Below are 24,753 nucleotides of genomic sequence, written 5' to 3'. Positions count from 1 at the left end.
TTGTTGTAATATTTTTCTAATGTTTGTAAATTATTTTTTTATTTTTTGTAACTTAATTCTTTTTTTATTTTTTGTACTTTAGTTAGTTTATTTAATTGTATTTAATTGTAGGTATTTTATTTAATTAATTTATTGATAGTGTAGTGTTAGGTTTAATTGTAAGTTAGGTTAGGATTTATTTTACAGGTAATTTTGTAATTATTTTAACTAGGTAGCTATTAAATAGTTATTAACTATTTAATAGCTATTGTACCTGGTTAAAATAATTACAAAGTTGCCTGTAAAATAAATATTAATCCTAAAATAGCTACAATATAATTATAATTTATATTGTAGCTATATTAGGGTTTATTTTACAGGTAAGTATTTAGCTTTAAATAGGAATAATTTATTTAATAAGAGTTAATTTATTTTGTTAGATAAAAATTATATTTAATTTAGGAGGGTGTTAGTGTTAGGGTTAGACTTAGCTTTAGGGGTTAATAAATTTAATAGAGTAGCGGTGAGGTCCGGTCAGCAGATTAGGGGTTAATACTTGAACTTAGGTGTCGGTGATGTTAGGGAGGGCAGATTAGGGGTTAATACTATTTATTATAGGGTTATTGAGGCGGGAGTGAGGAGGATTAGGGGTTAATAACTTTATTATAGTAGCGGTGAGGTCCGGTCGGCAGATTAGGGGTTAATAATTGTAGGTAGGTGGCGGCGACGTTGGTGGCGGCAGATTAGGGGTTAATAAATATAATATAGGGGTCGGCGGTGTTAGGGGCAGCAGATTCGGGGTACATAGGGATAACGTAGGTTGCGGCGGTGTACGGAGCGGCATATGCAGGGGTCAGCGATAGCGGGGTCGGCAGATTAGGCGTTAATAAGTGTAAGGCTAGGGGTGTGTAGACTCGGGGTACATGTTAGGGTGTTAGGTGCAGACATAGGAAGTGTTTCCCCATAGGAAACAATGGGGCTGCGTTAGGAGCTGAACGCTGCTTTTTTGCAGGTGTTAGGGTTTTTTACAGCTCAAATGGCCCCATTGTTTCCTATGGGGGAATCGTGCACGAGCACGTTTTTGAAGCTGGCCGCGTCCGTAAGCACCGCTGGGATTTAGAGTTGCAGTGGCGGTAAATATGCTCTACGCTCCCTTTTTGGAGCCTTATGCAGCCCTTCTGTGAACTCTAAATACCAGCGGTATTTAAAAGGTGCGGGAAAAAAAAACATGTGTAGCTAACGCACCCCTTTGGCCGCAGAACTCTAAATCTAGCGGTTAGTTTCCACTGCCTTTGTGCAATGCATGATTTTCCATATTAGAAAGGACTGCATTGTGCAAGGACATACACAGGTGTATGTCATATTGATAAGAGAAAATGAATGGGGCATTAAACTCATAGGGGTAGATTGACTAAAAGTAGTGCGGACATGATTTGCTGTAGCAAACGCTGTCGGCATTTAACATTGCACAAGCATTTCTGGTGAAATGCTTGTGCAATGCCTCCCCCTACTCACTCGCAGCCAATCAGCAACTAGCAGCCGCCGTCAACCATCCTGATCATATCGGATCGGGATGATTTCAGTCCGCCACCTAGAGGGTGGCGGAGTAGTTAAGAAGCAGTGGTCTTATGACCGACCGCTGCTTCTTAACTTCCGTTTCTGGCGAACCAGAAATTATGGGGAGTTGATGCAGCATCCGCTGCTTAATAAATTGACCCCATAGTGTATAAATCACCAATTAAGCATTGCAAAATACATATTTACACATTTAAATTTTAAAGTCCTGTTGCTAGCAAACTTTACAAGGTTTTGCAAATCTAGAACAGTCCAGGGATAAAAATCTTAAAAATATCTCCTTTGCTGTTCACATTTGGGGATGAACGTGTTCTCTAACCAACTACTGTATAGAATGTTGCAGGCTCTGGTGAATTTTACTATGTTTAAGAACGATGGAGGCACCACATTGGGGGGTAGTTATCAACGTGTCAACTTTCCTGCCTTCGCCGGCCCAATACGCCCGCCTAAGCTCGCCTACCTTCGCCGCCGCGGACCTTAAAAAATACGCCTAAGTTATCAAAAAAAGCTGTCAAAAAGCCGCGGGGCGATGAGCAGCGGACTGTGAAAGTTATCACTCATCCGATCTCGCTGCTCTTCGGCTGTTTAACAGCTTTCTTGCTAGCCTGTCACTAAGCACCAACACTAAACTACACTGTTCTACCCCCTATACCGGCACCCCCGGAGCCTCCCGCAACTAAATAAAGTTACTAACCCCTAAACCGCCGCTCCTAGACCCTGCCGCAAGTCTTATAAATGTATTAACCCCTAAACCGCCACTCCTAGACCCCGCCGCAAGTCTAATAAATGTATTAACCCCTAAACCGCCGCTCCCGGACACCGCTGCCACCTACATTATACCTAGTAACCCCTATCCTGCCCCCCCTATACCGTCGCCCTCTATAATAAAGTTATTAACCCCTATCCTGCTGATCCCGCACCTCGCCGCAAATAAAAAAATAGTTTAACCCCTAAACCGCCGCTCCCTGAACCCGCCGCAAACTATATTAACTTTATTAACCCCTATCCTGCCCCCCCCCCTATACCGTCGCCACCTTTAATAAATTTATTAACCCCTATCCTGCCCCCCTACACCGTCGCCACCTATAATAAACTTATTAACCCCTATCCTGCCCCCCCCCTACACCGTCGCCACCTATAATAAATTTATTAACCCCTATCCTGCCCCCCCTACACCGTCGCCACCTATAATAAACTTATTAACCCCTATCCTGCCCCCCCTACACCGTCGCCACCTATAATAAATTTATTAACCCCTATCCTGCCCCCCACTACACCGCCGCCACTGTAATAAAATTATTAACCTCTAAACCTAAGTCTAACACTAGCCCTAACACCCTCCTAACTTAAATATTAATTAAATAAATCTAAATAATATTTCTATTATTAACTAAGTTAATCCTATTTAAAACTAAATACTTACCTATAAAATAAACCCTAATATAGCTACAATATAAATAATAATTATATTGTAGCTATCTTAGGATTTATTTTTATTTTACAGGTACCTTTCAATTTATTTTAACTAGGTACAATAGCTATTAAATAGTTATTAACTATTTAATAGCTTACCTAGCTAAAATAAAGAGAAATTTACCTGTAAAATAAAAACTAACCTAAGTTACAATTATACCTAACACTACACTATACTTTAATAAATTATTCCTATTTAAAACTAAATACTTACCTGTAAAATAAACCCTAATATAGCTACAATATAATTAATAATTACATTGTAGCTATCTTAGGATTTATATTTATTTTGCAGGTAACTTTGTATTTATTTTAGCTAGTTAGAATAGTTATTAAATAGTTATTAACTATTTAATAACTACCTAGCTAAAAGAAATACAAAATTACCTGTAAAATAAATCCTAACCTAAGTTACAATTAAACCTAACACTACACTATCATTAAATAAATTAAATAAACTACCTACAAATAACTACAATTAAATACAATTACATAAACTAACTAAAGTACAAAAAATAAAAAAAGCTAAGTTACAAAAAATAAAAAAAAATAAGTTACAAACATTTAAAAACATATTACAACAATTTTAAGCTACTTACACCAAATCTAAGCCCCCTAATAAAATAACAAACCCCCCCAAAATAAAAAAATGCCCTACCCTATTCTACATTTAAAAAGTTCAAAGCTCTTTTACCTTACCAGCCCTTAAAATGGCCTTTTGTGGGGGCATGCCCCAAAGAGTTCAGCTCTTTTGCCTGTAAAAGAAAAATACAACCCTCCCAACATTAAAACCCACCATCCACATACCCCTAATCTAACCCAAACCCCCCTTAAAATAACCTAACACTAATCCCCTGAAGATCATCCTACCTTTAGTTGTCTTCACTCAGCCGAGCCACCGATGGAACTGAAGAGGACATCCGGACCGGCAGAAGTTATCCTCCAAGGGGCGCTGAAGAAATCTTCCATCCGATGAAGTGATCCTCCAAGCGGCGCTGAAGAAATCTTCCATCCGGGTGAGGTCATCTTCCAAGAGGCGCTGAAGAAGTCTTCTATCCGGGCGAGATCATCTTCGAAGCCGGGTCTTGAATCTTCATCCCGCCGACGCAGAACATCCTTCTTTCCCGACGAACTACCGACGAATGAAGGCTCCTTTAAGGGACGTCATCCAAGATGGCGTCCCTTCAATTCCGATTGGCTGATAGGATTCTATCAGCCAATCGGAATTAAGGTAGGAAAAATCTGATTGGCTGATGGAATCAGCCAATCAGATTCAAGTTCAATCCGATTGGCTGATCCAATCAGCCAATCAGATTGAGCTTGCATTCTATTGGCTGTTCCGATCAGCCAATAGAATGCGAGCTCAATCTGATTGGCTGATTGGATCAGCCAATTGGATTGAACTTGAATCTGATTGGCTGATTCCATCAGCCAATCAGATTTTTCCTACCTTAATTCCGATTGGCTGATAGAATCCTATCAGCCAATAGGAATTGAAGGGACGCCATCTTGGATGACATCCCTTAAAGGAGCCTTCATTCGTCGGTAGTTCGTCGGGAAAGAAGGATGTTCCGTGTCGGCGGGATGAAGATTCAAGACCCGGCTTCGAAGATGACCTCGCCCGGATAGAAGACTTCTTCAGCGCCTCTTGGAAGATGACCTCGCCCGGATGGAAGATTTCTTCAGCGCCGCTTGGAGGATCACTTCATCGGATGGAAGATTTCTTCAGCGCCCCTTGGAGGATAACTTCTGCCGGTCCAGATGTCCTCTTCAGTTCCATCGGTGGCTCGGCTGAGTGAAGACAACTAAAGGTAGGATGATCTTCAGGGGATTAGTGTTAGGTTATTTTAAGGGGGGTTTGGGTTAGATTAGGGGTATGTGGGTGGTGGGTTTTAATGTTGGGGGGGGGGTTGTATTTTTCTTTTACAGGCAAAAGAGCTGAACTCTTTGGGGCATGCCCCCACAAAAGGCCCTTTTAAGGGCTGGTAAGGTAAAAAAGCTTTGAACTTTTTTAATGTAGAATAGGTTAGGGCATTTTTTTATTTTGGGGGGGGGGTTTGTTATTTTATTAGGGGGCTTAGATTAGGTGTAAGTAGCTTAAAATTGTTGTAATATGTTTTTAAATGTTTGTAACTTATTTTTTTAATTTTTTGTACTTTAGTTAGTTTATGTAATTGTATTTAATTGTAGTTATTTGTAGGTAGTTAATTTAATTTATTTAATGATAGTGTAGTGTTAGGTTTAATTATAACTTAGGTTAGGATTTATTTTACAGGTAATTTTGTATTTCTTTTAGCTAGGTAGTTATTAAATAGTTAATAACTATTTAATAACTATTCTAACTAGCTAAAATAAATGCAAAGTTACCTGTAAAATAAATATAAATCCTAAGATAGCTACAATGTAATTATTAATTATATTGTAGCTATATTAGGGTTTATTTTACAGGTAAGTATTTAGTTTTAAATAGGAATAATTTATTAAAGTATAGTGTAGTGTTAGGTGTAATTGTAACTTAGGTTAGTTTTTATTTTACAGGTAAATTTCTCTTTATTTTATCTAGGTAAGCTATTAAATAGTTAATAACTATTTAATAGCTATTGTACCTAGTTAAAATAAATTGAAAGGTACCTGTAAAATAAAAATAAATCCTAAGATAGCTAGAATATAATTATTATTTATATTCTAGCTATATTAGGGTTTATTTTATAGGTAAGTATTTAGTTTTAAATAGTATTCATTTAGTTCATAATAGAAATATGATTTAGATTTATTTAATTAATATTTAAGTTAGGGGGTGTTAGGGTTAGTGTTAGACTTAGGTTTAGGGGTTAATAATTTTATTACAGTGGCGGCGGTGTAGTGGGGAGCAGGATAGGGGTTAATAAATGTATTATAGGTGGCGACGGTGTAGAAGGTAGCAGGATAGGGGTTAATAAATTTATTATAGGTGGCGACGGTGTAGAAGGGGGCAGGATAGGGGTTAATAAATTTATTATAGGTGGCGACGGTGTAGAAGGGGGCAGGATAGGGGTTAATAAATTTATTATAGGTGGCGACAGTGTAGGGGGGCAGGATAGGGGTTAATAAATTTAATATAGGTTGCGGGGGTCCGGGAACGGCGGTTTAGGGGTTAAACTATTTATTTAGTTGCAGCGAGGTGCGGGATCGGCAGGATAGGGGTTAATAAATTTATTATAGAGGGCGGCGGTATAGGGGGGGCAGGATAGGGGTTACTAGGTATAATGTAGTTGGCGGTGGGCTCCGGGAGCGGCGGTTTAGGGGTTAATATGTATAGAGTAGCTTGCGGTGGGCTCCGGGAGCGGCGGTTTAGGGGTTAACATATTTATTATAGTGTCGGTGGGCTCTGGGAGCGGCGGTTTAGGGGGTAATAACTTTATTTAGTTGCGGCGGTGTAGGGGGGACAGATTAGTGGTGTTTAGACTCGGGGTACATGTTAGGGTGTTAGGTGCAAACAGCTCCCATATGAATGAATGGGATGTCTGGCAGCAGCGAACTTGTACTTTCGCTATGGTCAGACTCCCATTGATTCCTATGGGATCCGCCGCCTCCAGGCTGGCGGTTTTAAAACCAGGTACGCTGGGCCGTAAAAGTGCCGAGCGTACCTGCTAGTTTTTTGATAACTAGCAAAAGTAGTGAGATTGTGCCGTACTTGTGTGCGGAACATCTGGAGTGACGTAAGAATCGATCTGTGTCGGACGGAGTCTGGCGGATCGAAGTTTACGTCACAAAATTCTACTTTTGCCGGTCTCTAGCCTTTGATAACTAAGGCGAATCAGCCTTGCCACAAATACGCTGCGGAATTCCAGCGTATTTGAGGTTGATGGCTTGATAACTACCCCCCAGTGTCTTAAGCATCGTTTTTTTCTGAGGTGTTTTAAAACTAAAGCAGGTAAAATAAACAATAAATGTATATTGCATCATTTTCTTTATTCCTCTTAATTAAACTTTTTCCAGGGAGATTACATTTTGAGTTTAGAGCCCATTTTAAAACTTGCATAAGCAGAAGAATAAAACAATCCTATCCAAAATGATAAAAAGGGTAAGCATAAAATACAAATTAGTACCAGTGCTATGACCAAATAAAATTGATTATAAACATGTACAGAAGATAGTGATCATATACAGCACTCGTTCTTAATAGCAAATAATCACTAGAACCAATAAATAATTCAAGTATAAAAACCCCCCAATGAATTTATTAAATAAACATAGTTATCAAACCAGTTCAGATAAAAGGAGAGAACATATATTTGGTAACAATATTGCACTTATTAAAAAGAGAAAACATTATTATTATGCTTCACATACATATAAATATAATTGTCAAATAGGTCATGAAAGACAGAATCATACTCAAGACGTTTGTAAACAATCACTAGTGATACTTTAAGTAGACAACTACCACAATGGAAGCTTCCCACGTACTGTATGTGGTTAAGTAACCAGACTTGTGTAATGTTGAAAGCCCCAGGTGTTGGTCCTAAGTCTGGTCCAGTCAATATAGCATGCTGTTCTGGCTTCTGTAGGCTCCCCCCATAGGATACAGGAGAACATTATTGCCCCCTATAAGTATCTTAATTTGGGGAGGTCTCTAATAGTGCCACAATGAACAGTATGGATATCTATAATAGTGCCACAATGGACAGTATGGATGTCTCTAATAGTGCCACAATGGACAGTATGGATGTCTCTAATAGTGCCACAATGAACAGTATGGATATCTCTAATAGTGCCACAATGGACAGTATGGATATCTCTAATAGTGCCACAATGAACAGTATGGATATCTCTAATAGTGCCACAATGGACAGTATGGATGTCTCTAATAGTGCCACAATGGACAGTATAAATAAATTAAGATAGATATTGACCATCATATTTTTTTTTCAAAAAAGCTACCAAATTGATGGGTGCCCTGTATAAATCCTACCAGCTTTGGGCAGAATAGTTAATCAAATGCCCATGGGTCAAATTAATCTATTATTGATTGCAGTGATTCCACAGTTCTTTGAGTAAATATTCACCAAAGACAAAAACTACGCACTTAGCTCTATCAGCTTCTTACACAGTGCACTCTCCCTAAGGGCCCCATTCTAAAAACTTTGTTGGATCAGAATCGGTTTTCTATGCCAACCCTTGCAATGGGCTGCCCTCAGGGAATTCTATTAAAAAATGGTCTGTCCCTGCGAGTTTGCGAGATGTCTCCCATTTAAAGTAATAGAGCTTGCTGGTAAGGGTATCTTTGCTGGGGAGAATAGTCATCAGGGTGCATTTATCAGGGTGCAGGGGGTGCATTTTAAAAATTAAAAGTGGTCAATATAAAATGAAATGACTCTACTTTTATTATATTGTAGTTTACAATCGCCTCTGTATTCATGTTTTTCTATTAGGAAAATTAGTATTTGGCATATTTTGACATCATTTTACCACCTTTTAGTTTGCAAGAAATAACTTTGAAATCTACAGGGAGAAAATGTTTTCACAATATGCCACACCTGGAGGCAAATTTTCACCCAAGGAAATAATATGCTTTGAATTTCATGTTATAAATATGAATTTAAGGTGTTTTTGCACGTGCAGTGCAGTTGTATTACAATTTCTACTGTGTACCTTAAATCATTTGGTTTTTGTACCATTTCAATATGAATTTAAATTTTTAATAAAATAAGATATTTTCAGAACAGCTGTTAATGTGATTATACAATACCGTTTTTGACTGCATATTTTTTTTTTGTTATAAAAAAAATGATGGGGCGTCGATGCAGCATCCACTGCTTAATAAATTGACCCCATAGTGTATAAATCACCAATTAAGCATTGCAAAATACATATTTACAGGTTTAAAGTTTAAAGTCCTGTTGCTAGCAAACTTTGCAAAGTTTTGCAAATCTAGAACAGTCCAGGCATTAACATTTTTTATAGAAAAAAAAATAAATGGTAAAAACTTACAATATTACCAACGTTATTGGTGACAATCAAATTGCAATTCTAAACCCCACACAATTTAGTTATATAATAATATAAGATTATGGTTTAATCACAATCCTTGAGAAAATGTATCTAACAGTTTTCTACAGAAAAGCATCATTAATGTCTATGGACATTTTTATAGATAAATCATTTTTCTAAAATATTGTCATTGATCCCAATATTAACCCCTTAATGACCACAATGTACCCTGTATGTCACTGGTCGTTAAGGGGTTTTTCAGGACATAATAGCACAAGTCTAGCAAGAGCAGGCTATTAATGCCCTCCCTCCAGCAGGCTTTGTGGAATAGAGCAGTCTCAATGCTGGTGGCAAGACCGCGCTATAAAACAATCAAGTCCCAAAAAAAGGCCAGCGACATACAGGGTACGTCGCTGGTCCTTAAGGGGTTAAGATTATTTATGAATTTTCCTCCAGCTCCCTGGAGCTGGAGGAACATTGAGGGGAATTCTGAAAAGAAAATTAGCAAAACAAATTTTATTGTACAATTAGTATTAAATAATATAGACTACTTCATATATAAGCTTCATTCATTCTAAAGGGCCTATGATTGGCTACATAGAGTAATATTTCTTTAGGGGAATAAATAAATAAAATATAGGTAATAAAAAAAAGATGCTACAATGACATTGTTTTCTTGCAGTTTAAGTGATAACATAATTCCCATGCCCCTGTCACAGATACTGATTGGTACATATTGTAACATATCAGATAACTGCTTTATAATAACACTAGTCCTAAAGCCTGTTCACACGGGACATTTTTTGCAGTACAGCAGTCCCACCCCTTGCTCTCTCTCTCCCCCTCTCTTTTGTGCTCTCTCCCCCTCTCTTCCCCTCTCTTTTGCGCTCTCTCGCTCCACCTCTCTTTTGCTCTCTCTCTCCCCCTCTCTTTTGCTATCTCCCCCCTCTCTTTTGCGCTCTCTCCCCCTCTCTTTTGCGCTCTCTCTCGCTTCACCTCCCTTTTGCTCTCTCTCTCCCCCCTCTCTTTTGCTCCCTCTTTCTCCCTCTCTTTTGCTTTCTCTTTCCCCTCTCTTTTGCTCTCTCCCCCTCTCTATTGCTCTCTCTCCCCCTCTCTTTTATGCTCTCTCCCCCTCTCTATTGCTCTCTCTCCCCCTCTCTTTTTCTCTCTCTCCCCCTCTCTATTGCTCTCTCCCCCTCTCCTTTTCTCTCTCTCCCCCCTCTCTTTTTCTCTCTCTCCCCCCTCTCTTTTTCTCTCTCTCCCCCCTCTCTATTTCTCTCTCTCCCCCTCTCTTTTTCTCTCTCTCCCCCCTCTCTTTTTCTCTCTCTCCCCCCTCTCTTTTTCTCTCTCTTACCCCGACCACACCCACGTTCCCGCCCGGTCACGCCCACTTTCCCAGCAACAGCATGTCAGGTAAGGCCAGGTGTGTTTGTCCCCATGCTGTCTCTACTGCGCATGACAGCTTCGGACAAACACACTTGGCCTTTTATATAATAGGATTTTATTTGTCTACAGCATACCCTGTATTACAAAATGTATTATAAACTATAGGGGTAACTATGGGACAACTGTGACATGTATTCACTGTATTTCTTACTTTTTTGACTTGTCAACATATTTATTAAAATGTTTATATGTATTAATGAATATATTTTTTTCTTCATTCTACAGCTGAAATTCTCAGAGTCAGACTATTTTGGAAATATTCTTCAGACTCTGCATTTTCTTTCACAATCTGACTTTTATTGGCTTAGGAAAGAAGTTCCTAAAAAAGAGTAAGTTATACATTTTTTATTTCAATCAATGTATCTGTATTATCCCTGAAGCAAGTAACACTTTTTTTCTATTTCATATTCAGGGAACAAAAAAAAAAAAATGGTAACATCATTATTTATTATTTAATTTGATTAAAGGGACAGTCTACTCCACATGTTTTAATGTTTAAAAATATAGATAATCCCTTTATTACACATTCCCTAGTTTTGCATAACCAACACTGTTATATTAATATACTTTTTACCTTTTGTGAATACCTTGTAGCTGAGTCTCTGCAGTCAACCCCTGTATCTCAATTATTTTGACAGACATGCCTTTTAGCCAATCAGTGCTGACTTATAAATAACTCCACGGGAGTGAGCACAATGTTATGGCACACATGAACTAGCAGTGTCTAACTGTGAAAAATTGTCAAACTGCATTGAGATAAGAGACAGCCTTCAACAGCTTAGACATTAGCATATGAGCCTACCTAAATTTAGCTTTCAATAAAGAATACCAAGAGAACAAAATAAATTTGATGATAACAGTAAATTGGAAAGTTGTTAAAAATGACATACCGTATTTGAATCATGAAAGTTTAGATGTAACTTGACTTTGTCTTTAATTTATGATACAACATCATTAGATTAGATTATTGAAAATGTACTCATGATTCTGTAGTTCCTGCAAAAACAACATATAGCTACATCAGAAACTTTACAATGCAAAAACATTTAAAACAAATGTAATTATTATCCTAGTTTGTATATAATATTTCATACAAAATATTTTGCTAAAATTACTTACTTAAAAAAGTGATGCTGTTACACTGCGGTTTAAGCAGGGGCCCAATAGTGTGCTTTGCTAATTATCAATGGCTCAGAAGGTAAAGTTTTTTATTGGCTGGAGTGCCTTAAGACATAAATCATTAAGGCCTAGATTTAGAGTTCGGCGGTAAAAGGGCTGTTAACGCTCCGCGGGTTTTTTTCTGGCCGCACCATAAATTTAACTCTGGTATCGAGAGTTCAAACAAATGCTGCGTTAGGCTCCAAAAAAGGAGCGTAGAGCATTTTTACCGCAAATGCAACTCTCGATACCAGAGTTGCTTACGGACGCGGCCGGCCTCAAAAACGTGCTCGTGCACGATTCTCCCATAGGAAACAATGGGGCAGTTTGAGCTGAAAAAAAACCTAACACCTGCAAAAAAGCAGCGTTCAGCTCCTAACGCAGCCCCATTGTTTCCTATGGGGAAACACTTCCTACGTCTGCACCTAACACCCTAACATGTACCCCGAGTCTAAACACCCCTAACCTTACACTTATTAACTCCTAATCTGCCGCCCCCACTATCGCTGACCCCTGCATTACACTTTTAACCCCTAATCTGCCGCTCCGTAAACCGCCGCCACCTACGTTATCCCTATGTACCCCTAATCTGCTACCCCTAACACCGCCGACCCCTATATTATATTTATTAACCCCTAATCTGCCCCCCACAACGTCGCCGACACCTGCCTACACTTATTAACCCCTAATCTGCCGAGCGGACCTGAGCGCTACTATAATAAAGTTATTAACCCCTAATCCGTCTCACTAACCCTATCATAAATAGTATTAACCCCTAATCTGCTACCCCTAACATCGCCGACCCCTATGTTATATTTATTAACCCCTAATCTGCCCCCCACAACGTCGCCGACACCTACCTACACTTATTAACCCCTAATCTGCCGAGCGGACCTGAGCGCTACTATAATAAATGTATTAACCCCTAATCCGCCTCACTAACCCTATCATAAATAGTATTAACCCCTAATCTGCCCTCCCTAACATCGCCGACACCTAACTTCAATTATTAACCCCTAATCTGCCGACCGGAGCTCACCGCTATTCTAATAAATGTATTAACCCCTAAAGCTAAGTCTAACCCTAACACTAACACCCCCCCTAACTTAAATATAATTTACATCTAACGAAATAAATTAACTCTTATTAAATAACTTATTCCTATTTAAAGCTAAATACTTACCTGTAAAATAAATCCTAATATAGCTACAATATAAATTACATTTATATTATAGCTATTTTAGGATTAATATTTATTTTACAGGCAACTTTGTAATTATTTTAACCAGGTACAATAGCTATTAAATAGTTAAGAACTATTTAATAGTTACCTAGTTAAAATAATTACAAATTTACCTGTAAAATAAATCCTAACCTAAGTTATAATTAAACCTAACACTATACTATCAATAAATTAATTAAATAAACTACCTACAATTACCTACAATTAACCTAACACTACACTATCAATAAATTAATTAAACACAATTGCTACAAATAAATACAATTACATAAACTATCTAAAGTACAAAAAATAAAAAAGAACTAAGTTACAGAAAATAAAAAAATATTTACAAACATAAGAAAAATATTACAACAATTTTAAACTAATTACACCTACTCTAAGCCCCCTAATAAAATAACAAAGACCCCCAAAATAAAAAATTCCCTACCCTATTCTAAAATACAAAAATTACAAGCTCTTTTACCTTACCAGCCCTGAACAGGGCCCTTTGCGGGGCATGCCCCAAGAAGTTCAGCTCTTTTGCCTGTAAAAGAAAACATACAATACCCCCCCCCAACATTACAACCCACCACCCACATACCCCTAATCTAACCCAAACCCCCCTTAAATAAACCTAACACTAATCCCCTGAAGATCTTCCTACCTTGTCTTCACCATACCAGGTTCACCGATCCGTCCTGGCTCCAAGATCTTCATCCAACCCAAGCGGGGGTTGGCGATCCATAATCCGGTGCTGAAGAGGTCCAGAAGAGGCTCCAAAGTCTTCATCCTATCCGGCAAGAAGAGGACATCCGGACCGGCAAACATCTTCTCCAAGCCGCATCTTCTATCTTCTTCCATCCGGTGCGGAGCGGGTCCATCTTGAAGCAGGCGACGCGGATCCATCCTCTTCTTCCGATGTCTCCCGACGAATGACGGTTCCTTTAAGGGACGTCATCCAAGATGGCGTCCCTCGAATTCCGATTGGCTGATAGGATTCTATCAGCCAATCGGAATTAAGGTAGGAATTTTCTGATTGGCTGATGGAATCAGCCAATCAGAATCTAGTTCAATCCGATTGGCCGATCCAATCAGCCAATCAGATTGAGCTCGCATTCTATTGGCTGATCGGAACAGCCAATAGAATGCGAGCTCAATCTGATTGGCTGATTGGATCAGCCAATCGGATTGAACTAGATTCTGATTGGCTGATTCCATCAGCCAATCAGAAAATTCCTACCTTAATTCCGATTGGCTGATAGAATCCTATCAGCCAATCGGAATTCGAGGGACGCCATCTTGGATGACGTCCCTTAAAGGAACCGTCATTCGTCGGGAGACATCGGAAGAAGAGGATGGATCCGCGTCGCCTGCTTCAAGATGGACCCGCTCCGCACCGGATGGAAGAAGATAGAAGATGCGGCTTGGAGAAGATGTTTGCCGGTCCGGATGTCCTCTTCTTGCCGGATAGGATGAAGACTTTGGAGCCTCTTCTGGACCTCTTCAGCACCAGATTATGGATCGCCAACCCCCGCTTGGGTTGGATGAAGATCTTGGAGCCAGGACGGATCGGTGAACCTGGTATGGTGAAGACAAGGTAGGAAGATCTTCAGGGGCTTAGTGTTAGGTTTCTTTAAGGGGGGTTTGGGTTAGATTAGGGGTATGTGGGTGGTGGGTTGTAATGTTGGGGGGGGGTATTGTATGTTTTCTTTTACAGGCAAAAGAGCTGAACTTCTTGGGGCATGCCCCGCAAAGGGCCCTGTTCAGGGCTGGTAAGGTAAAAGAGCTTGTAATTTTTGTATTTTAGAATAGGGTAGGGAATTTTTTATTTTGGGGGTCTTTGTTATTTTATTAGGGGGCTTAGAGTAGGTGTAATTAGTTTAAAATTGTTGTAATATTTTTCTTATGTTTGTAAATATTTTTTTATTTTCTGTAACTTAGTTCTTTTTTATTTTTTGTACTTTAGATAGTTTATGTAATTGTATTTATTTGTAGCAATTGTGTTTAATTAATTTATTGATAGTGTAGTGTTAGGTTAATTGTAGGTAATTGTAGGTAGTTTATTTAATTAATTTATTGATAGTATAGTGTTAGGTTTAATTATAACTTAGGTTAGGATTTATTTTACAGGTAAATTTGTTATTATTTTAACTAGGTAACTATTAAATAGTTCTTAACTATTTAATAGCTATTGTACCTGGTTAAAATAATTACAAAGTTGCCTGTAAAATAAATATTAATCCTAAAATAGCTATAATATAAATGTAATTTATATTGTAGCTATATTAGGATTTATTTTACAGGTAAGTATTTAGCTTTAAATAGGAATAAGTTATTTAATAAGAGTTAATTTATTTCGTTAGATGTAAATTATATTTAAGTTAGGGGGGTGTTAGTGTTAGGGTTAGACTTAGCTTTAGGGGTTAATACATTTATTAGAATAGCGGTGAGCTCCGGTCGGCAGATTAGGGGTTAATAATTGAAGTTAGGTGTCGGCGATGTTAGGGAGGGCAGATTAGGGGTTAATACTATTTATGATAGGGTTAGTGAGGCGGATTAGGGGTTAATACATTTATTATAGTAGCGCTCAGGTCCGCTCGGCAGATTAGGGGTTAATAAGTGTAGGTAGGTGTCGGCGACGTTGTGGGGGGCAGATTAGGGGTTAATAAATATAACATAGGGGTCGGCGATGTTAGGGGCAGCAGATTAGGGGTACATAGGGAGAACGTAGGTGGCGGCGATTTGCGGTCGGAAGATTAGGGGTTAATTATTTTAAGTAGCTTGCGGCGACATTGTGGGGGGCAAGTTAGGTGTTAATAAATGTAATATAGGGGTCGGCGGGGTTAGGGGCAGCAGATTAGGGGTACATAAGTATAACGTAGGTGGCGGTCGGCAGATTAGGGGTTAAAAATTTTAATCGAGTGGCGGCGATGTGGGGGGGACCTCGGTTTAGGGGTACATAGGTAGTTTATGGGTGTTAGTGTACTTTAGGGTACAGTAGTTAAGAGCTTTATAAACCGGCGTTAGCCAGAAAGCTCTTAACTCCTGCTATTTTCAGGCGGCTGGAATCTTGTCGTTAGAGCTCTAACGCTCACTGCAGAAACGACTCTAAATACCGGCGTTAGGAAGATCCCATTGAAAAGATAGGATACGCAAATGGCGTAGGGGGATCTGCGGTATGGAAAAGTCGCGGCTGAAAAGTGAGCGTTAGACCCTTTAATCACTGACTCCAAATACCAGCGGGCGCCCAAAACCAGCGTTAGGAGCCTCTAACGCTGGTTTTGACGGCTACCGCCGAACTCTAAATCTAGGCCTAAAAAAATGGTAGATTGGTGGCCAGGGAACCCAAAAGTAAGTAACATGTAATCTAAATATTTAACAACAGTTAAGCTTAATATTAACAACAACAATCTTTGTCACATTATACAATGAAAAGAGGCAATACCAAGTGTCCACAGAGAGCAACTAAAAAGTCACTTATGTTCCTGTACTATTTTCACACAAGATAATTTATTAGTCTCGTATCACAGTGATTAGGGTTTATTACAATAAGGTTTTGAGGCTACCTCAGTAAAGAGGAATGTTATCCATAGTCAAGGAATGCATAATAAAAAAGGTGTTTACATGGCAATTATAACACTATTTCCACAAAAACTGAGAAAATAGTCTGTGTTCAAAACAGCAGATGCTGCTTTTGATCCCTTGCTAGATTATGTTTTGGGAAAATGGTGAAATGCCTTTGTTTGGGGAAAATTGGCACTCATTGTATATAAAAATAAAATGACACTCGACTTCCGGTGGGCGGGCCAAGGAGCAGGCAGCTGAAAGTGGGAGCTCTGCAATTGATGCTTTAATTATAGGCATTTTTGGGGACCAAAATCTGCTTTTTTTGCCCCTAAAGGACTCTTACATAGCCCGAGTGCACTTATGCCTTGGCACATAGGGTGCCCGGCACTTCCCGCACAGGCGACAGCCATCTCGCCCCCACCGCCAGTTTATTGGCACATGGAAGTTCACCTAGACACAGTGAGAGGCTGTGGAACACACATCCCTTTTCTGGCAGTAATACACCGACTGATCGGAGACAGGTGGAGCCGTTAGCCGGATCTTGCAGAGTGCAGAGAGTTGTTGCGCCAGAACACTGTGGTGCGCAGTTTTGACCCTGAGAGCCGCCGGACAGAACAGCTGGAGGTGAGCGGTCGGGGTTATATGCCCTGGAAAGCAACTTGAGGGGAGGGGAGACTGGATCGTTTGGTGGGGAGACCAGGCCACATAGACTTGGTCACACACGGCTGCTGGCCAGACAAGCTGAGCGCTTCATTGAGGCGCGAAAAGACGCCATCTTGCCCGGCATTAGCAGAGGAAGAGGATCAGTTCCAGTACCTTTACACTATTTGCCAGGGTTGTCATCCCGGTCACGCAACTTGTCGGACTCAACTGATGCTCTAACCCTGTGGTGGGGCTAGATCCTTGCTTCACACAGGCCCGGATAGGAGCTGCTTTCACTTTTTTTCTTCTGCACAATCCTCTGCTGCCTGCACCCCACAGCCGGAGAAGGTAACGTGGTGTTATCCTCACACACGCACTTAGGACAACAGGTAACAAGGTGGGGAGAGGACAGGGGCCCCTTCATTATAATAACTGCCTACAACGCTATATTCAGGGCACATTGGGAGAGGCCCCTGGACAGTTTTTGCGGTTGGTGGGGCACTGCACTGGAACTGAGGGTCAGAAATTTGTTATATATGTACGGTGCATGGACCAACCTTAGACTTTTATCAGGCAGTTTCACAGAGACACTTTTGAAAGTTATACAGGCCTCATAAACCCTTCATTCTACATCACATTTCTCACAGACATTTTGGAAGGAGACCTGTTTTTGACTCTGTGTTTGGCTGTTTCAGGCCACAGCCTGCTCTATGGTTATTGCAATAGACTGCCAGCATTGTACTAACTTTTATCACTGTATGGGTTCATGTTGTACTGTGTACTGAAGGTCTTTACTAGTTAGCTACACTGCCCCTGAAACCTTCTAAGCTTCTATATGGATAGATTCTTAACTGGAGGCAGAATGTCTGGGAAAAATAAAAGCTCAGGAAAGAATAGGGGAGCTGCTGACCATGTGCAAGAGTCACCTTCTAGTGCGCAGGAAGTTAATGTGCTACCCATGGACACACATGTCGTGGTACAGCAGCTATCCTCTATCTTTCTCCCTAAAATAGATTGCCTGCAAAAAGGCTTAGATCACTTAACCGGGAAATGAAACAATTTTCTGTCAGATTTACAGAGATGGAAGGGCTAGAGAATACATCTGTTACCCATGGTACACACATTGATATGTTAGTAAAACAAAATGTGATATTACATCAGAGGCTGGAGGACGTAGAAAATAGGTCCCATTGCAATAATCTGGGCATCCTGGGGAAACACTCTGCCGCTGTTATTTAAACTGATGCCCACTTTGTTTAAAGGTAGTGTTGAGAGAGCGCACAGGGTAGGCCCGGATAGGCATCATGAGAGAGAGAACACGCAGCCTCGACAGGTTATGATTAAACTTTTACACTTTCAATTAAAAGCGGAGATGCTACGAGCATACAGAAAAGTTGCCCCACTCATGTACGAGGGTAAGTTACTTATTTTCCAGGATTACTCCTCTGAGTTTATGAGAAAGCGCAAAGAATTCTCACCATTATGCTCAAGGCTTAACGGGGAGGGTAGGAAGGTGTACCTTTTGTACCCTGCCAAATTGAAACTGCTAACCCCCTCTGGCCCCAAATTTTTCAACACTCCACGGGAGGTGACTGAGTATCTGGGGAGGGAGCAAAATGGGCCGCCTGCTGGTTCACCTAGATCAACACACTCAGACCCAGGCTGAAATACTATAACATAATGCTCTATGTGGGCTTACCCTATTCATATAAGGTGGTTATTATGAACCCCTAAAGGTTATTAATAATGTATTCTCTAAATAGGAATGGTTATAATGTTAGAGTTTTGTGTGTTAAGTTTTTATTATGTGTGGAAATGCTGTTCAGCTTAATCATCACCTTACAATCGTGGTCTTTTTATGAAGCTGGGTTAGGGCTTTTGCACCTGAGAAATGAGCAACTTAGATACAATAGGTTGGTTAAGCTAACCGGAATGAATGAGGAGCTAACCCCCCAGTTTCTAATGGATCTGGCATCAGCAACTTACCAGGGTGAGCTGTTACTCTATTTATTGTATGTAGCCATTTCACTGCAACTGCTTGACTCTCACAGGTTTGGGACAAAGGCCCTGTTCCATTGGACGGGGCGACCAGAGGCCTTTAGTTTAAATTTTCATGACAAGATTGATGTGGAAGAAATTACCCATCCTGGAGAGTACCATATATTGTTGTCATCACTGCATTGTGGAAATACTTGTGTATCTGCTAATAAGTTTGTCCTTTGGAAAAAAGTTGCTAAAGTAGAAATGGAAATGACCATGATTCATTGTGTTAGTAAGCTAAGATCGGATTGCTGTAAGGATGTATACAGGGCGTGGTGCTGTTTTTTTTTTTTTCTCCTCTTCTTTCCTCCTTCCCCCCTCTCGCCCAGGCATTCGAAGGGGACGGAGACCAGGGACCGTTCCTTGACTTCTAGATGGCGGTAAGACTTACGTCCTGGAATGTGGGGGGGGGGGGGATTAACTCTCCTACCAAGAGGAGCATTATATTGACACACCTGAGACGTTTAGGGACTGATATTGCACTATTGCAGGAGACCCACCTCTCTGAGGTGGAACATGAAAAGTTGAAGAGGGATTGGGTGGGTTCAGTGGAGTACGTGTCACACACTAGCTCTAGCGGGGATATAGCAATTCTTTTCGGGAAAAGGGGAAAGACTGAGATCATGGCTACTCATAAAGATAAAGAGGGGCGATATTTGATAGTGCAGGTTAAAATTGATCAGAGAATATTGGTACTTTGTAATATATATGCACCAAATTGTAAGTCTACAGCTTTTTGGACCACACTTATTCAGAACTTATTAACCCTATTTATAGGCATGGATGTTGTGCTTGGGGGGATTTCAATCTAGCCCCTAATCCTATATGTGATAGAATGCAGGATCCAGGGCGCCCTATAATAGGGCAACAACCCAAGAGCAGAGGAACCTTTGAAAAAAAAGTGTTTTCCAGACTTGCTGACTCTTTATGGCTGGTAGACATTTGGAGGTTACGGAACTCTGACAGCAGAGACTTTACCTGCATTTCTAAAGTGATACCGACGCTCTCACGTATCGATCTTTTCATGATATCTCCCGATTTGATCCCAAAAGTGACTAGAACCAAGATACATAGCGTAGTGGTCTCTGACCATGCCCCAGTTGAATTGGAGATCTCCATAGGCCCCGTCGTTACTAACAAAAACACGCTTAAATTTCCTAGTTATTTCTATACTTCAGACGCTTTTGCTAAATACTTGGTCCATGCATGGAACGATTATTATACTGATAATCAGAATCATCTGGATGCTCCTGAATTGTAGTATTGACGGGAGACATCATATCCTATGTTGCTACGCTAAGTAGGAAAATGCAGGCCAAGCTGCAGAGTTTACAGGAGACCCTGACAGGGTCTTATCAGACATACTGTAGTGACCCGAACCCTTCAACAAAAGATAAATATCTTGCTAGCAAGGGTGAACTAGATGTCTTCTTGCACCATCAGGCAGTTGCACAACTCCTCAGATCTAGTGCCAAATATTATAGAGGAGGAGACAGATTGGGCAAACTGCTAGCTTCATTGACAACCCACCGGGAAGCGCGTAAGCCCATTGCAGCCCTTAAATACTGCAATAAAACTCACAGGACTCCTGAGGCCATTATGGATGTTCTAGCAAAATATTACTCTAGCTTATACTCCACCCAGAAGGTACCCTCTGAGGAATTTATCTCCTATTTTTGGGAAGGCCTAGACTTAACGCAGATTAGTCCGGAGCATTTAGCTGCTCTAAATGCCTCCATTTCCCCAGAAGAGATATTGAAAACAATCTCGTCCATGTCTAATGGTAAAGCGGCAGGCCCAGAAGGGCTGCCTATAGAATTTTACAAGTTACTAAAGACCCAGGTCACTCCCACTCATACTAAACTATATAATTCATATTATGCAGATCTGATCTCCCCTTCAAAAGTGTTCACCATGGCACATGTGTACTTGATACCAAAGTCTGGAAAAGATCCACAATTACCTGAGTCTTACCGCCCTATTTCCCTTCTTGATTCAGACTACAAGATACTAATGAAAATCTTGACGGATAGGTTGAAATTTATATTGACAGATATTATACACCCCGATCAGACTGGGTTCATGTGCAATAGAACCTCGGTAACCAATGTTCGACGAGTACTGCATGCTATAGCACATTTTTCGGGCGGGTCGAGGGCTAAGAGAGCACAGAGTGAGTTGGAGGCCTTCCTGCTGTCATTTGACGCAGAGAAGGCCTTTGATAGAGTGGTTTGGAGCCACCTGTTTGACGCGATGCAGCGCTTTGGATTCTCTGGCTCTTTTCTACAATATATTCGTAACGTGTATGAGCCTGGATTCATGTGATGGCTAATGGCTTATTTTCACCACGCATTACTTTACAGAGAGGCACTCATCAGGGGTGCCCTCTCTCTCCACTTCTTTTCAATCTCGCTTTAGAGCCCCTTGTAATTAAACTGCGTAGTATCTATCTGGGCATTGCCATAGGTGAGGCGAGGTTGTACCTAGCTCTTTACACGGATGATATGCTTCTTTTTATGGAGCATCCGGCAAAATACATCCCCAAAATTCTAGCAACCATTGAGGCCTTCGGGTCCTTTTCGGGCTATCGGATAAATGAGGGCAAGTCAGAGATTTTATGGTTACGGAGACATTCTGTTCAAAATGCTGTCTACCCATTTAAGGAAGCTACTCCCACCCTGACTTACTTAGGGATTCGTTTGTCCACGGACATTAACACTTTGTATCATGCCAATTTCACCCGAGTATGCAGGGATATCCAACTGACGTTGGAGGGATGGAGGAGACTACCTGTGTCTCTTTCAGGACGGGTAGGCTTGATCAAGATGGTAATTTTACCATGGATTCTATACCCCATCCTGATGTTACCCTTCCTACTAAAAAAGAAGGACTTGACTTTATATACTCACAAGTTTTCTATGGAGAGGTGGTAAACCAAGAATAGCCCTCACCAAATTGTACGCATCCTCGTCTCAAGGAGGTTTAGGACTACCTAACCTCAAGCTATATAATTGGGCGGCACTGAACCGTCTTGTAGTAGATTGGCAATTAAATACTAACCATTTTTATGTTCTTGTACTGGAACATTCTGTTTTGGGGGAATGTGGCTTAGCCTATTTGTCGTTTGCTCAACCCAATCATATCCCTTTGGATATAAGAGGCAACTTCCTCTATAGAGACACACTGAAGGCCTAGCGGCTGACTCTGCATTACCTAGGATGGGTTTGTGCATCTTCTAGGATGATTCCGTTGAGACATAACCTTGACTTTCCTCCGGGCGTGGATACTTCCCCTTTTGTTGCCTGGGAGGGTGAGGGCCTGTGCTTGGTGCGAGATACCCTGGATCCTTCTATAAAGAGTGTTAAAACATTTATTGATTTACAAAATCAGTTTAGAATAACAAAAACTACGTTTTAAGCCTACTTACAGATGAGGCATTACGTTAATCAACTGATTAACAATGACCCCTATTTTTGGGAACCCCATCATCTCAATTCTTCAGTGGTTTCACTTAAAATGGGCAGATTTACAATTTCAGGCTTATACAAAATGCTACGCGGTAAGATTGAAACTAAAAATTTAGAGATATTAGTGAATACATGGAATAAGGATATAGATGGAGAAGACTTGATAGTGATGATTCAGCGAAGCTTAGAAACTGTGCGAGGGGCGACATTATCCATGACACTTAGGGAATACCAGGTCAGAATGTTGCACAGGGACTACCTAATCCCTCGCAGACTATCTAAATGGCACCCCAACATAGTAAATTAATGTAGTAAATGTAGAATGAGCGATCCTGACCTCCTTCATTACTTTTTTACGTGTCCACGAGTGGAACAGTTTTGGGGAAAAACAGAATTTATGCTTACCTGATAAATTACTTTCTCCAACGGTGTGTCCGGTCCACGGCGTCATCCTTACTTGTGGGATATTCTCTTCCCCAACAGGAAATGGCAAAGAGTCCCAGCAAAGCTGGTCACATGATCCCTCCTAGGCTCCGCCCACCCCAGTCATTCGACCGACGGACAGGAGGAAATATATATAGGAGAAACCATATGATACCGTGGTGACTGTAGTTAGAGAAAATAATTCATCAGACCTGATTAAAAAACCAGGGCGGGCCGTGGACCGGACACACCGTTGGAGAAAGTAATTTATCAGGTAAGCATAAATTCTGTTTTCTCCAACATTGGTGTGTCCGGTCCACGGCGTCATCCTTACTTGTGGGAACCAATACCAAAGCTTTAGGACACGGATGAAGGGAGGGAGCAAATCAGGTCACCTAAACGGAAGGAACCACAGCTTGCAAGACCTTTCTCCCAAAAATAGCCTCCGAAGAAGCAAAAGTATCAAATTTGTAAAATTTGGCAAAAGTGTGCAGTGAAGACCAAGTCGCTGCCTTATATATCTGGTCAACAGAAGCCTCGTTCTTGAAGGCCCATGTGGAAGCCACAGCCCTAGTGGAGTGAGCTGTGATTCTTTCAGGAGGCTGCCGTCCGGCAGTCTCATAAGCCAATCGGATAATGCTTTTAAGCCAAAAGGAAAGAGAGGTAGAAGTCGCTTTTTGACCTCTCCTTTTACCAGAATAAACAACAAACAAGGAAGATGTTTGTCTGAAATCTTTAGTAGCCTCTAAATAGAATTTTAGAGCACGGACTACGTCCAAATTGTGTAACAAACGTTCCTTCTTTGAAACTGGATTCGGACACAAAGAAGGTACAACTATCTCCTGGTTAATATTTTTGTTAGAAACAACTTTCGGAAGAAAACCAGGCTTAGTACGCAAAACCACCTTATCTGCATGGAACACCAGATAGGGCGGAGAACACTGCAGAGCAGATAACTCTGAAACTCTTCTAGCAGAAGAAATTGCAACTAAAAACAAAACTTTCCAAGATAGTAACTTAATATCTATGGAATGTAAAGGTTCAAACGGAACCCCTTGAAGAACTGAAAGAACTAGATTTAGACTCCAGGGAGGAGTCAAATGTCTGTAAACAGGCTTGATCCTAACCAGAGCCTGAACAAATGCTTGAACATCTGGCACGGCTGCCAGTCTTTTGTGAAGTAAAACAGATAAAGCAGAGATCTGTCCCTTTAGAGAACTTGCAGATAATCCTTTCTCCAAACCTTCTTGTAGAAAGGATAGAATCTTAGGAATTTTTATCTTGTTCCATGGGAATCCTTTGGATTCACACCAACAGATATATTTTTTCCATATTTTATGGTAAATTTTTCTAGTTACAGGCTTTCTAGCCTGAATCAGAGTATCTATTACAGAATCTGAAAACCCACGCTTTGATAAAATTAAGCGTTCAATCTCCAAGCCGTCAGTTGGAGGGAAACCAGATTCGGATGTTCGAATGGACCCTGAACAAGAAGGTCCTGTCTCAAAGGTAGCTTCCATGGTGGAGCCGATGACATATTCACCAGGTCTGCATACCAAGTCCTGCGTGGCCACGCAGGAGCTATCAAGATCACTGAGGCCCTCTCCTGATTGATCCTGGCTACCAGCCTGGGAATGAGAGGAAACGGTGGGAATACATAAGCTAGGTTGAAGGTCCAAGGTGCTACTAGTGCATCTACTAGAGTCGCCTTGTGATCCCTGGATCTGGACCCGTAGCAAGGAACCTTGAAGTTCTGACGAGACGCCATCAGATCCATGTCTGGAA

The 24,753-nt window shown here is 40.6% G+C and overlaps 1 protein-coding gene across 3 annotated transcripts in view; it reads left to right on the top strand.

Annotated features, from left to right (window-relative positions):
• Positions 1-24,753, top strand: part of PHEX (phosphate regulating endopeptidase X-linked) — a 564,226-nt gene that overhangs the window by 348,796 nt on the left and 190,677 nt on the right. For all 3 annotated transcript variants that reach the window (XM_053706372.1, XM_053706371.1, XM_053706373.1), the window contains one exon: positions 10,672-10,775. In XM_053706372.1, the coding sequence (XP_053562347.1) occupies positions 10,672-10,775 (104 nt within the window). The remainder of the gene's footprint in view (positions 1-10,671; positions 10,776-24,753) is intronic.

The sequence above is a fragment of the Bombina bombina genome, chromosome 3 (genome assembly GCF_027579735.1).
Source record: "Bombina bombina isolate aBomBom1 chromosome 3, aBomBom1.pri, whole genome shotgun sequence".
NCBI classification, from domain to species: Eukaryota; Metazoa; Chordata; class Amphibia; order Anura; family Bombinatoridae; genus Bombina; species Bombina bombina.
The sequence above is the reverse complement of the archived record's forward strand: the minus strand, read 5'-3'. Positions and strand labels throughout refer to the sequence as shown.